At 41.1% G+C, this 15,630-nt stretch overlaps 1 protein-coding gene across 1 annotated transcript; it reads left to right on the top strand.

Moving 5' to 3' along the window:
* Nucleotides 1-4,081: 4,081 nt before the first annotated feature.
* On the top strand, nt 4,082-6,646 carry LOC138050537 (BTB/POZ domain-containing protein 6-like). The gene has a single exon (XM_068896862.1). The coding sequence runs from the start codon at nt 4,189-4,191 to the stop codon at nt 5,524-5,526; it is 1,338 nt and encodes a 445-aa protein (XP_068752963.1). The 5' UTR covers nt 4,082-4,188; the 3' UTR covers nt 5,527-6,646.
* The last annotated feature ends 8,984 nt before the right edge of the window (nt 6,647-15,630 follow it).

Raw genomic sequence — 15,630 nt, 5'->3', positions numbered from 1 at the left:
CGGGGAAACAGAGCCCCAGACAACAATATTATATACTACACTAGGAATAATTGAGTTAAAATAAATAGATTCCAAGGTGGACTGAGGCAGGAATTTGATTCGTTTCAGAACAGCCAATTTCTTGCTAAATAAATCACAAACATTTCTAATATGATCCTGCCAAGATAACTTATTGTCAATAGTTAAGCCAAGACACTTAGATGAAGACTTGAGCTCGATGGTCGTAGTGGCGTATCTTAAAGCTGGCAGAGGGCCTATAAAGATTGATCTAGATATTATCATTGCTTCAGTCCTTGATTTATGAGCAATTAGTCTGTTATCTGCGCACCATATGTGTAGCTGAGATAGAATACATTGAAGTGAAGAGATGACCGTACCTGTATCCTTACCAATAGTAAAAACTGTTGTGTCATCAGCAAACATATAGAGGTTACCATACGATGTAAATTCAGGCAAGTCATTAACATATATTGAGAACAATCTAGGCCCCAGGATGGACCCTTGGGGCACTCCATACTTCAGAGGTTGAAGGGCAGATTTCTTTCCAGAGATCTGGACAAACTGATTTCGGTTTGACAAATGGTTGGCAAGCCAGTGGCTTTCAGTTTTGCCAACAGGATTGAATGGTAAACAGAGTCAAAAGCTTTGCGGAAGTCAACAAATAGTACTCCCACTACCAGACCTTGATCCAGAGCTGACTTCCAAGTTTCTGTCATATGAAGCAAGAGACCCTCAGTTGAACGATTTTTTTAATAAGTTGTGGGACTGCAAATGGTCATTTATGGAATTGCACACCACAGCCTCAAGAATTTTTCCAGGTATGCTAAGCAGAGAAATCGGTCTGTAATTGTTCACGTCACATGGTTTGCCTTTCTTGAACACAGGAGTGACACGAGATAGTTTTCAATCACATGGGAAGGAGGCACTAATCAAGCTCTTAGTGGGTGTAAGCTCTGGGTAACTAGTTCAGACGATACCATGAAAAGGTCCCTAGGTGAGACCAAATCTGGACCCGTGGCCTTCTTAGGATTTAATGCCTTCTGGGTATTACTCTTGACTAGCTCCCAATTAAAATCAGTGCAATCTTTAGTAGGAGTATTCCTAGTAACCAAGGTAGATAGGGTTGACTTGTCTAGAGGATTTAACGTTGTTGTTAGGCTTTCAGTAACATTGATGAAAAGATCATTAAAATGATCTGCTTTCATTAGATCATCAGTTAATAGTTTGTTATTGCAATCCATAACTAGACCAAACTTGGATACTTTGTTTTTCCTTAGCACCTGGTTAGTCAGCCTCCAGAATTCTTTAGGATTGGTTGATTTGTTAAATTGATCTTTCCAGTAAGCAGTTTCAGCCTTCTTTAACAGATTTTTTACCTCATTTCTTTTCTCTCTATACTGGCTCCATTTAACTGGATCTCCAGAGGTTTTAGCCTCATATAAGAGCTTAAATCCTTTGTTCATTTCTTTCCTAATGGAAGAATCAATCCATGGGAGGGAATTAGGTCTGAGCTTTGCTTTCCTAGATGGTAAATGGTGATCCATAATATCCTTAATTGCATAAGTAGTTCCAGACGAAGTGGCAATCATCAATATCATCAATGAGTACCAGCATGCATAGACTGCTTAGAAGCGGCTGCCATTTGCGCCTGTATATGCTTCCAGTTCGCTGGGAGTAAATTGATCATTGTAAAGCGCCTTTGAGACGTTTGTGATAAAGGCGCTATATAAATGCACCACTTTAAATGCACCACTTTATCATCAAACAAACCCACAAGGTGCCAAGGAGCATGCTCGAAATTTTTTATCCACTTGTTTATATTTCTTTGTCGAAATCACCAGTGGCTTAGGATTGCTTCTAGCCACTTTAAAGACAGCAAAAACTCAGATGGTGGTCAGATATTCCCAACTCTATGGAACCAGATGTTTGAATTTTCACCGGCTGGCTTGTAACTATATATGAGATCAACAAGAGACTTAGAATCGAATGTTATGCGTGTAGGGCTGTTAACGCTGTTCTTAAGACCAAAACTGCGCAAAATCTGGGATTCATTTGAATCTAGACTGGGAGTCATGTTACAGTTAAAGTCGACTACCTAGATAATATTTTTCCTTTTCATCCAAATCTCTGAGATTCGATTTCTAAAAACATCAAAAAAGGAACAATCACTTGGAGGTCTATAAATGCAGCCAACCAGAAAAGACTGTGATCGCATAGTAATATAACATTCAACCAAGCGGCTTCCAAATTAGGGTGGTCCCATGTGGTAACTTTGTATGAGCAACAAGACTTTCTTTGTAGTAGATTAAGACACCACCGCCATGGTTGTTACGGTCATTTCTCACTATGTGGAAGCCGAGAATCCTGATCCAATTGTCAGTTATGCTCTCATTTAGGTGGGTCTCTGTAATGCCAAGAATATCAAAATTGACAACCTATAATAATAGCTGGATCTCCGGAAGTTTATTAACCAGGCCATTGATGTTTAAATGGCCGATTTTAAGATTTATATCTCCCATCAATTGTCGAAGAGAACTCAATGGATCTATAAGCTCCTGGATATCACTGCCTGTAGTTTCGTTGGTAGCGGAAATGCGGGGGCAAGAACCGGTGAGAGTTTGCACTATCTGAACACAGAGAGGACAGACCCAGTCAAAGGAAACCATATTTTGAAGAACTTTAAAATCCCTCGGCTTGACTTGGCCACATTTAATGTGGCACCACTCGTGGCACTGATCACAATTAACAGCTCGGTGATTCCGAGCAACAGTCTTGGAGCAAACGGAACATTTGGAAGCATTCGTGACAGGACCAGGATTAGGGGAAACATCACTACTAACAAGGAGACAAGCCTGCTGAAAACAGCTATCAGAATTTGCGTAGTAGCGAATCCTTGACTGTAAGAAACCTCTTCCACGTGTCGCTGTAGCAAAATGGCGGACTTGTATCCACAGCGGGGAATGCTTGTAATTTGCTGAAACTGCACCAGTGAAAAGGTCAAACTTTGCAAAATGAAATGGTGGAGCCCTTGGAAAGCAGGAAAAGTCATTTTCTTCTCGAAAGAGCAAAAAGTAAGCAGCTAGAAGCAACAGAAAGCGAGAGCAGTGAAATTCACGACCGCACGCACGACCGCACGCACGAGACGGGAGGTCGTTCGAGGTCGGTTCGGGAGGTCGGGAGGTAGGGAGGTCGTGAGTTCGACTCCGGCCGGACCAACACTCAGGTCTTAAAAATAACCGAGGAGAAAATGCTGCCTTTGTAATTACATCCGCAAATGGTTAGACTTTTAAGTCTTCTCGGATAAGGACTATAAAGCGTAGGCCCCGTCTTACAACACTTCAATGTTCATAAAATCTGTAGGACGTTTAAAAAGATCCCAGACACTTGCCGAAAAGAGTCGGGCGTGATGTTCCCGGTGTTGTTGTCTGGTCTTTCCGTCACCAATGTGGTCGGCTTGGCGTAATCTTCTGAATGGGCTACTGGTCGAAGAGGCCACATAACAGCAAAACAGACAGTGGTCAAATTGAAGGAGTCGCAGAATCAATGTCATGCAAATATTCTTCACGAAAACCACTTAGCAGAGAGATGCACAACGGAATATAGCGATGATATTACCAGCTGGCAGCTGCGTCCATGTACCCCAAGCTCACGGAGTATCGTTGTTGCGTTACATAAATTTTATAAGGGTTTGTATCGGTAATTTAGCGATCGTTATTTAGGGCATTAAAATAGAAAAAAAAATACACCAGAATTTCTCACAGCAGATCGATCACATAACAATAAATGGACTCTTTATCGGAAAGCATTCATGCATCACAACAAGAGGCATAGTGTGACGCCAGATGTCACGTATTGTGACAAAATCCAAAATTGAAACTTCCTTATTTCTTAAAAAAAAAAGGAGGACATGCTATCAAGCTTAAAACAGGCCAGCAGATATATTTTTAAAATACCTTTAACCTGATGAAGGAAAGGTCTAAAAATTCTTAATTTTAGTTTTTGCGACGTCATGTAAAAACCAAGAATTGAATCAGGAAGCATTCATGCATCACACAGTAAGAGGCAGTGTGTGATGTATGTCTCATAAGCTGAAAACTCCGCTACGGTCGTCACACATCGGCTTGACGGACACAACGGACTAAGAAGCAAATTATCGTGAACATTTCTAGATTGCCTATCTAAACGAAGATGTCTGCAAGAGAAAATTGGCAAACAAAGAGGCCCACAGTTCGAGAAAGAACCATGTTTATGCTGAACAACGATCTTTTCAGCGATGTGAAGTTTGTGGTTCGTAAATCTAACAGCGATGACGAAAGTGAAAGTAAGCAAGTTATTCCAGCTCACAAGTTTGTGCTGTCGATTGGTAGTCCTGTGTTTGAAGCTATGTTTTACGGTGAGCAAGCGGAAACTAGTGGCTCCATTGAACTGCCTGACTGTGAATACAACAGTTTGTTGGAGTTGTTTCGTTTCATGTACAGCGATGAAGTGAATTTAAGCGGGAGCAATGTTATGGAGGTGTTTTATTTGGCGAAGAAATACATGGTGCCTTCACTGGTTGATAAATGCAGCGAATATGTTCAAAATAATTTAAACCCATCAAATGTCCTAAGCATCCTTCCATTGGCTGAGAAGTACGACGACAAAGCCTTGGTAGATCGATGTTGGAAAGTGATCGACACACAGTCGGAAGGAGTCGTGACGTCTGATGGATTTGCGGCAATTCAACACTCCTTGCTTGAGGCAATCATCTCAAGAGACACTCTTACCCTGACAGAGATCGACCTATTCAAAGCTGTTCACTTGTGGGCGACAAAGCAGTGCAAAAAGAAAGGCTTAGAAGCGAATGGTGAAGCAAAAAGAGGGATTCTTGGGGAAGCAGTAGTTAAAAAAATCCGCTTTCCCTTGATGAAAGAACACGAATTTGCAACCATTGTCCTTGATGCAAAAATCCTAACTCCAGACGAAGTAATCACCCTCGTAAAGTTCTTTAATTCAGGATTGGGAGTCACCCCAGTAGGATTTCCAGAGACAAAGCGGTCAGGTTTATCCCCTGTGTTTCGCGCTTGTGATAGATTTAACAACGTACAAGAATGTCAACTTTGGAGCGGCTACGAAAAAAGAAAGGACAGTCTTATTTTTAGCGTGAATAACAACATCAAGTTGCATGGAATGTGTTTATTTGGACGTATGAACAAAGACTATCACGTTAATTTAGTGATCAAGGATCTTCACACCTATTCCACTGTTAAAACCAAGACGGATAGCTTTAGGTCACAGCAAATGGAATGCAAATTTGGTCCTTACTTTGGGTTTGAAATTTTTTTAGACACGCCACTTGATGTGAAGAAAAACACCGATTATCAAATCGAAGCAGAAATCTCCGGGCCCACCTCTGTCAAGGGATACAACGGCCTTTCTTTGGTTGACGTGTCTGGCGTGCAGTTTACGTTTAAGGAAAGTGCACAGATCGGCAACGGAACAGGTCCTTCCTATGGTCAATTTCCCCGATTTGTGTTTTCTTTGTAAGATTTTTTTAAATTGCTTGTTCCGCTACATCTGACAGTCATAAAACAGCGTTTTCAAACTATCAATCATTAGCAAAAATGTACACATTTGCCACAAGTCTGACCCTAAAAGTAATACATGAAATTCGCAGACTTGTGACACAATTGTGACGTGTATAGTAAGTACCATGAATCACATTATTCATTACATTATTCGACCTGTATGTGAAAACCAACAACTTGCTCTTTAAAAGCCTATGAGAGGGCTAAGTGGGTTAAATAATGCAAGTACTGACACTTAGTTTTTAAAAAAGTCGTTAAGGTGCTAAATCAGACGACCATTTTTTTAGGCCAAGTAATGTAGATTTTTCGACACCCAATTCATGACTGAACAAAATGAGCTTTCAAAAGAAATTTGAATTTCTTCAAAGTTATTCTGAATTCTTTCTCTAGCTGCTAGTGGAAGTGATCATAAACTTAGTAGATCATAACTATTAAGTTTAACTCATCCGTTTATTTCTCCGAAGTATTCACAGCTATCACCAATTCACTTATAGGTTGTACATAAGTTGGGTTTTGCTTTTTCAAGAACCTACTTACGTTGCCAATCACGTCAGGGGCGGATCCAGAATTTTTCTTAGGAGGGGGTGCACAACTAAGGAATGACGTAGCCGACTGGTGACGTCTTTTTTGTTTTTTTGGCAGAATGGCAGTTGTATTAAAAAACAGTAGGTCATGTCAGGGGAAGGGTGCGCTCCCCCTGCACCCTCCCCAGATCCGCCCGTGCACTTCTTGTATTACAAGCACAGTTATCCACTAAATCAATTTCCTGTCTTGGTTGTTGAATAAAAATTCCTAATTTCCTTATCTTGTAAGATAATGCACCTGCCTAGTTCCCAGCAAAGTTATATCATATCGCGTTTGTTTAGCGGTTAATTGCTACATTTTTCTTCTAAAGACACTTGCATGGTTGTAAATGTCAGAGTATTCCGCTGTAGATACGAATCGTAAGATCAGTGGATGCACTGAGCTTCAAGCAGAGAGAAGTTAAAGGGATAAAATCAGTAAAATTCATCCAACTTCAACTTATCAACTTCATCAGTGTTCCAACTATTACTGAACTTCGTTACGGTGCAATAAATTCTTTGTCAAAGCGCTCTATTATTCTGTTCAGACTTTTTTTGCTCTCTAATTGTCAAATTTGTCTCACAGGAAAAAGCTGCTTGAACCATTCTGGTCTTGGTAGACACCATTATTCGAAAGCCTAATTTCTCCAATCAGTTTTCCAGGAACGTTACCTCCTGTCAAGTGCTTTCATTCACAACACCAAAGCGGGTAATGACTTGTGCAGCAATCCCCGTTGACTAAGAAGCCTGCGAGTGGCGAAATCTGACCTGATGACTACGTATTTTTTTTTAGTCGCCGACTCCGTTCGCTTAAGGTCATGCAAGACTATCATCAACGTAAACAAAACTGTCTATACCCTGGTATCTCCACCACTTCAATAATAAAAGTGGCGGAATAACTTAATGAAACTGAAAAATACGACGCCGAAAATAGAGATAGAAGGTGGAACTCTAAGTTTTCCTTTGGGCATGATCCAGCAATGAAGCCAACAAAAGGTTCATATTCGGAAAAAAATGGCCAGGTGGTGATATCCGCTCTTTAGACCAATTAATCTAGACCAACCAAACTGCTCGAAAACATGTTTATTTTAAATTAGGGTATCTAGGTAGGAGCAGTCGTGGCTCAGTTGGCTAGTGCGCGGCTTTTGGAGCAAGAGTTCCTCGGTTCGATCTTCGGTGACTGAAACGTCTGTTTCGACTTTCCCCTGATCCGTGTAGCTATAGCTTTAAATCCCCTTAAAACGGAGCACTGACAGAGGGAGGGGGTACAGGGCGCACCGTCGGCAATCATTGATACCAGCCTCGTAGCTGAAGGAACTACCGACGTTAAATAAAGTTACTTTATGTTTATCTTTATTGCAAGTTCCGATATAATCGCTTTTTAAAATAAAACTTGGTTTAGACCGTATTGGAATACTGAATTACAATAAGCTAACCGTCAGAAACCTAAAAGATTCTTCAAGTAACTTTAAAATCACAGAAGAGACAGATTACCAATGCAGGAGGACAGGGAGAGTGTTAGAAAAAAACGCGCCGAAGTTTATAAGGTAAGGTAAAGTCTGCATATGAGCCAATTGGCCCATCAGGCCGGAGATTATCCCGGTTTCATTAGCATAAACCGACTAGGAGTATTTCTACTCCCACCTGGATTGGATGCCATTGCATCACAGGGTTACCCAAGCATTAAATTCGCCGGTAACAATTTATACAAATGGGTGGAAAGAGTCACCGTGTGAATAAAGTGTATTGCCCACGAATACAACACAATTAACGTTCCCGGCCAGGGCCGGAACCGGGACCTATAGCTCCGGAGTTGAGTTGTGTTTAGGGGATGATTTCTTCACCTTCTCCTATACAAAAATTCATTGCCTAACTAGTGAATTCCACCGTAAATTTCACGCAAAAAACCGATATCCCATGAATCACGAAGCGATGACTGCAATTTCGGTTCTTGAAGTGAAACTTACTGAGGAATTCACCAGTTGATCAATGAATTTTTCTTGAATCGCACGAGTTTTAAAAGAAAAAAAAAAGCAAACCCACGGCAAGCAAACGGAAAGGAAAGTTATGTCAGGGTAATTGTCAAAAGCCAGTCACGCTTAAATTAGAAATCACAGACGTACTAGCTCGTGATGTGACAGATCGTTAGGAAACTTGGTCAGTTCAAGTTCAAAAAGAGTTTTGTTGATGAACTTTATTCCACTTTATCTATGAGAACGAGAACATTCACATTTTTTTTTCTCAGGCCATCCCTTATGTCCAGAAATGCACCTAATTAGATGCACGCCTAATTTTGACATCCGACACGAAGTGTCCCTTTAAGTCCAAGGCTTACTACATCTATTTCCAACAAAGTAACAGTAAAAGTCAGCGTTATTTTTAAGTTTTATAAATACAGAAGTTAATCTTTACTTGAACAGCTGCATTTGGGGGACACTTTGTGACATTAATTTCCGAGGCAGGAGTAATGTTGAAGTTGGCGAGAAGAGCAAGGGGACACTTCGTGACTCTTATTGAAATCCGCGTGCATCTAATTTGGGGCATTTCCGGACATAAACCATCCCAATAAAATGTTTAGTTTCCAATAGTCCCGTCTCTTGTGATGGTGGGTGGGTGGGTCGGTCGGTCGTTTCTTTGTTGGAGGTACTTGTGTCCATTTAGTCTAGAATGACCTTGTTATGACGTTTTTTGATACCGAATTGGTGAACACGTGTGTCCGCCGTTTTGAAAACTCTTCGTATCCAGTTGTGATATTTTAGCTTTTGAACCCTCCTCTAGCTGACATCGACCTTTTGTCGTTGGACGGAAATTCTCTTATTACAGTTTGTAAAATATCGTCGTATGAAAGGTGAAGTGAACAATATAATAGTCACGTTAATGGAAAATTCGCCTAGAATGACCTCGTGTAGGCATTCGCATTAGTACCACACGGCACCTGTTCGCTGAGCTTGAACCGTGCGAATTCCATTGTACGATACATTTCAAAGGAGAAGTGATCTATGTTATAGTCACAAGGAAAGGTTACGTTTATACAAACGTTGGCCGTGTAGCACTTATATTTTAAAGAGAGTTAACTGAATAGAGTGTAATGTGAAGTGCTAGATTTCTCTCCCATATGAACCATGTGAGCATTAGCCCTACTGATGGAAATGGGCCCACACAAGGACAAAGAAAAACTCTGACCAGGGTGGGAATTGAACCCACGACCTTAGGGTAGAGCGGCGGAGATCTAACCCGAAGGTCGTGGGTTCAATTTCCACCCTGGTCAGAGTTTTTCTCTGTCCTTGTGTGGGCCCATTTCCATCAGTAGGGCTAACGCTCACATGGTTCATATGGGAGAGAAATCTAGCACTTCACATTACACTCTATTCAGTTAACTATGTTATAGTCACATTTATCGCAAGTTCACCTTGAGTAACCTTGTGAAGGCATTCACAATTTATGGTGTTATCTAGTCAAGGCGTTTTACAGCTTTAAGACCAGCCAGAGAGCGCTCTGCAATCCTCAATAGGAGGGAGTGTATATTAATATTTATTTGCATGTTACATAGTAAAGACATACATAACAGCAGGCCTGGGATCCGATCGCCATGAGGTAAACCTTGATAGCTGAGCATTGGGAGCTTTGGTAACCAAATCAGTACTTAATGAGAAAATGTCTGGTAAAGCCTATCAAACAGCTCAGGGTTAAGTTGCCATTTATGACGTAATTGATGCTTTCTAGACAGAGTCTGCATCTACGTTAGCAGAGCCTGCAGTAGCCTGATTTTAGCTTCAGTTAGATCAGGTTCGAGGCAAGTGGCTGCAGTGTGGGCACTTTACAACCTCAAGACCAGCCAGAGAGTGGTCTGCTATCTTCAAAATCAAGCCGCATTTTGTGGCCGGTCTCAAACATCTCAATGGCAGTTTTTCCGACTTACGCTGCTTGTCAATTTGATACTAATTATGCCTGTTCGACTGACGAAGTTAATGGTGATAACAGTCCATCTCTTGTTATATATTATTAAGGATATTGAGGCTCTCGCAGTTCAAGTGAGTGAAGTGCCCTTATCGATCGTTTTGACTCTCAGGAGACAGAAGTGCGGGACCGTAGCAGCCAGTTGGTTCTTGTCACTGCTCTCAAGGGTCCAAAAGTCATTGAAAATGGTGGCAGAGATTGCGATAAAATTATGTTTGTAGATGATCCCCCAGGAAAATATCGAGACAATAACGAAATGCCTCTGCACACTAAAGAATGTCAATTGAAGGTACTGACACCAATGTGTGAACATAGTATCTTGCATAAGATGCCCGGTAAAGCTTATGGCGTTAAGTTTTTGATCCACACGAGCTACATTGTTAGCCATTTATAGCCAACCGGAAGTTACGGATTCGTTGCTTTAAACTCTAGCCCCTACGGAACTTTAAACTTCATGCTTAGATGGTCTGGCTTTGGCTATGACTGCTAACTATGAGTTGAATCATAGGTGTAGGGATGCCATGAAATTTCATTTTACAATTTGTCACTTGAATAAAGTTCATTATTAATAAGGAAGAGGTTTGCAAAATATCTATCCTCAAGTCAGACCAAGATTTAACCCTTATTCTGCTTGAGGCAAATTTCCGGAGAGGTAGCGGTAGGTGCTTCCGATATCGTGGTACCCAGTGTGGTTGTGTTACTTCCCCACTTGTTCAGCCTTTCTGTAATGTGGTCTAGCCAGACAGGCAAAGGTCCTTTCCCGAGGCAAACAATAATTTTGGTATGTATGTCCAGATGAGGAAGTTATCGGTTTGTTAAGCAACCAGCCACCCTTAATGGTGGGACAGACTGAAAATTGCTTTTTCTGAGTAGCTGAAGGTCACCTCAAATCCAGAAATCTTAGACTATGTAGAACGTTGTCACATAAACTTTAGAGATGATCCTTCTGAGGATAGTTTTTCTCGGTCGAAGCATTTTTAATGTTGATCAGCAGTTTGGTAGGTCTAAGGACGCTTTTCAATCTAGAGGAACTTGGTGTGGTCCGCGATCGCTGCATCGTATCAAGAAATGACCTGTTGTTCCTGATCAAATTCTATATCACACCTATGCACAATACCCTATTGTTTGGAGCCGCGGCAACGGAATTTTGTCGGAAGTTGACGGAGTCGATTCCTTGCCATCCGAAGAATATCGGCGACTGAGCGAAGCTGTTTCAGGGGAGAGGGGAGGGCAAAATTGCGTGTCAGCATGATCTAGTGGAGACGGGTAAGAGAACAGGGAAGGGCTTTTGCATCTTTTCGAGCATGTGTAGTGAAACGAAAAGTGAAATTACTTGCCCGTACATGTGAATCTCACACTATGTAAGGAGCCTGGACTTTATTTAGCTGACTTGTAACGGAATTCTGCTGAATTCTCAGATTGTAAGTCTTTTCCCGAAGACGCCTTATTTTAGCCTTGTAAACCGACCTTGATAAGAGAAGGCTGAAGCTGTGTTCTTGCGCAACTTTTAAACACGATCGAGCACAAAGAGTATCTTAAATTTTGACAACATGGCTGTTGTTGCACTCGTGCGTTTTTCGAGTCAGTTAATAGAATATCAAGTGTTTTTATTAAATGAAACAAAAAAGCAATCGTTCTTAAGCCGAATTAAAACATTTGAAACGATATTTTTATAACCAAAGGTAATATCCTAGCAGCAGTACCCACCATATTCGTGAGAGCGAATCAAAGCAACTACCGAAGCGCGCACAAACCGAGATCGCTTGAAAGTTGACAAAAACTCATTTGGGCAAGGAAGTGAGAAAATTGCCATCCATTGTTTTGCCTATCTGTAAAAAGTAATACCGCCTTTTGATATTATGCGAACTCAAACTAGACTACAAGCAAATTTTACCGAACATAAACGAGAGGAATTCATAGAAGTTTCGCTGAGATTTTTGCGGGAAAAGGGTGATTCGTTTTGGTTTCTGGTCATTTCGTGGCAACTGTTTGCATGCACGCTGAATGAAAGTGTGTTCTACAGAGGATGATTGACCATGATTTCCTTCCGGTCCACAGCACCGGGATGAAAAATCAATGTAAATACTTTACACAGTTATATCCAACATTTTCTGAGCATCACTATGATTGAATTGTGGTGATTGAATATTTGGTGCTCATTCGAACGTCTCACGTTTAACACTTTTCCCCCGCCATGAGTTCAGTGCAGAACAAGCCTCTTTTTATACGCAAACATCCTAGTCTTTGTATTGTATTCCAAATATAGGCATGAATGATTTGGTTCCGTAAAATTCTCAAAATTTCCCTGAACAGCGAACTTCCACAGGAAAACAAGTTTCGATGAAGGTGTCAGGTTAAGATTTCAAAATTCATGCTTGGATTTTCATGCGCTGAGTGGAGTTTGACATCAGTATCTCTCCGAATATTCACATTTCCCGCTGATGTGGCAATCGGCGATTTTGAATTTCCCTTGTGAATTAATGAGTCTTTATTTAGGTGCTAAGGCTATTGTTTCAAAACTTCCTTTTAAGGCAATATTTGCAACACCAAACAAAAGCTATTGTCTTTGAATTTGATCCGCTTTTCTAGGGGAATGCTTGGCGCCTATTTTAACAAATTGGATGGATGACCGTTCGCATAGATCTATTTTTCATTTTGAGAACTGCAATGCAGCTGTTCGCTTTCGGCATTTCAATTTGGATACAGTCAACGCAGTTTTCATTTTGCTTACCCCGTGAGGAGCTTATTTGGCCCTCTTAGTTTTTTAAACTTGTCTATTATTCTTGTCCAGTTGCCTTAGAGCACAGGAAATTCCTTACTTGAAGTTTCTTTTAATTAGCAGCTCTATGAATTTAAGTCCTTACCCATGAGTTTGACTTCTGTGTTCCCGGGGATTTTCACGAAGGTTATGAAACATTCCCTGGCGGTCCCTAGGCGTAAGGGACTTTCTGTGAGTATGTTCTCTGGTACTTTTTTCTTTATTTGCAGGGTAAGGATGTTCTTGGTTGTTTTCACGCTATGTGAGAGTCAGTCCAATTATCATTAAAACTGTTTTGACCCCCACAAAGGGAATCACTTTCTTGGTTCTCACTCTAGATTCTGACTTGATGAGGGATGTAAGTATCCGATAAAAGAAAGGAAAACTGAAATTCTTGTGTTCAGAAGCTCTCAGTGAGAAGGAGTTTACTATTCAGTTCGTTGTTCAGGTTATCGGAAAGGTATTGTCTTCACTACCAGGAGTTCAATTTGGAAATTATGTTACCATTATTTAAGATCTAGACGGGATAAACTTCTAGCCTTGCCCCATAATACAGGGGATTATGATGCCCTTGTGTCTATATTTTGCTCAGCTAGGGCACTGAGTTACAAATGTAGGCTGAGAATGTCCACCAGGCGTTTCGTTACATTGGTCATCCACTGGTGGTTTATATGTTTCAAACTGATGCCAGTGCTAGTGGCTGGGGCATTACCTGTGCAACTAACGTTTCTTGCAGTCGACGTCTTGGGAGCAGGAATCACTGCAAAGTAATCCCAATTCCCAAATGTTTGGTTAAGGTAGAGGCATCCTAGTGGTGCCACCCTGCGCCACTCAGGCTTGGTATATTCCAGTACTACAAATGATGGGTCAGCGGCCTTTAGTCTGGACTCCAGGCAGCCAGCTGCTGGTCCACCCGTCTCCTAATAGCACGCGTAGAGTGCAAAATCAGCTCAAGCTGATTCCACAGCTCATTATCTGGGTACTCTATAAAAAGTGATGCTTTTCTGAATACGTTACCCTGGTGTCTTTCTACTCAGGCACAGTACAGCGTTTATCTTTTTTTAAATTGGCTGTATTCTGTCAGAGTCCGAGGGAGTGCCCTGCACTCTCTCCGGATCGATCTAGCACTTGTTTTAGAGTTCTTATATGGGGAAGATATCGCGGAAGTCACCTATTGCAATTAATGTGCCAACCAGAACCTCACTGGTTGTCGAAACAAAAGGTCTTTTGTTCCTGTGGTTTAGACATATGAATAACAAGAGCAATGTTTGTAAACAAAACTTCGCTATACCGAGTTTCCATCTATGTCATTCGGCACTGATGACTGCTAGATGAGCTTTGTCTCGTATGATTAGCGCTGAGAATACCTTAGTTGGCCAACATCCAGTTGTTCATCGTTTTTTGAAAGGTGCCTTTGGGAGTAAGCCACCCTTAATTAGGTATTATGGTATTTGGGATATGCAGCAAAGGCTGCAATTTGAGAGACTCGCACTGGCCTTGAAGGAACTCGCGGTAATACTAGCCTTGTTATTAGCGTTACAACAATACTTTGCTACGACCTAATATAAGCGATAGTTACCAGGAAAAGTCTCCAGATGAGTGTGTGTTTGTGTCTTGGTAGTCATATTAGCAATGCTAACACTGTTAGGAGCGTTTCTAACTTTGTTCATGGATTGTTTAGAAGTATTTGGTAGTCTAGACGTAAGTTGTAGAATAAAATGGGTATCTTAAGACATTGTAATCTTGATGTTTGGTTGGTGTTTTGGGCTCCTCATAGTGTCCTCACACGCTTTGAAGACTTCATATCAGTACCGGAGGTTACAGTTTATGAGATAGAATTGGAAACATAAACCAGACTTACTTTTAAGTTGAAGTTTGACTTGAATTCTATCTCATAAAGATTAGTAACCGAAGGCATCTGACATGCTCACCTCTCCCTCCCTGCGCAGATTCCCATAGAAACACTGTTATTTCAGACACGTTTTACTACCCGTCAAGATGGCTTCCAAAACCGTGACAAGGCCTGAAGCGAATGAAGCAAGCAGCTCTCTAACCTTCCCGGGGTTAGAAGAGTGTTAACACTCGGTAAACATAGATAGATCTAGGCAGCCAGGGCCCGGTTGTTCAAAAGCCGGTTAACGCTAATCCCGGATTAAAAATGAACTAAGGAGTTTATTTCTATATTCCCAAATGCTGTTCAACGCTGATATTCGGCAAAACTTTACATTAGAAGAAGTCAATCCTGAACAACAGAAAAAAGCAAAAGAAACTTTCACCAAAAAGTTGAAAACATGAAACAAAAGTTTACACTAATCCTGGATTAAGTTAATCGGCTTTTGAACAACCGGGCCCAGGAGTTTAAAGGCGCCGATAACACCAGTATTAGTACTTGTTTGTTTTTACTACATGTATTTCATCCCGACTTTGCTTTTCACTTTCACAACTGGTGTTAAAAAAACGTTCCGTTGGAATGTTCATAAAATGGCTTATTTCTTCATTGATAACAGGGTTTTCTCCAAATTGACTCATTTTCAATGAGGGCCTGGGCGCCTTGACACGAAGTACTGCTATAAGCTGTCCTTTTGACGCAGCCGGAGTAACTCCAGTCGGAGATCGATGATGTTGTTCTAAAATTCGATTCTTATCTCCCTAAGCAGATGGTAGGGAAGCAGGTAAAACTTCCTCCGATATTTCTCTAACAGAAGCAGCCGAAAAGACTTGTTGTAACTCGGTAAAAAGCTTGAAACAATTAACAATCTTTCGCGTGCACTTATTACACATAGAG

The sequence above is a fragment of the Montipora capricornis genome, chromosome 6 (assembly GCF_036669925.1).
Source record: "Montipora capricornis isolate CH-2021 chromosome 6, ASM3666992v2, whole genome shotgun sequence".
Classification (NCBI taxonomy): domain Eukaryota; kingdom Metazoa; phylum Cnidaria; class Anthozoa; order Scleractinia; family Acroporidae; genus Montipora; species Montipora capricornis.
Note: the sequence above shows the minus strand (reverse complement) of the source record. Positions and strands in the feature narration are given on the sequence as shown.

Coding starts and splice junctions, on each gene's coding strand:
- LOC138050537 (XM_068896862.1), top strand. CDS start 4,189: ATGTCTGCAAGAGAAAATTGGCAAACAAAGAGGCCCACAGTTCGAGAA.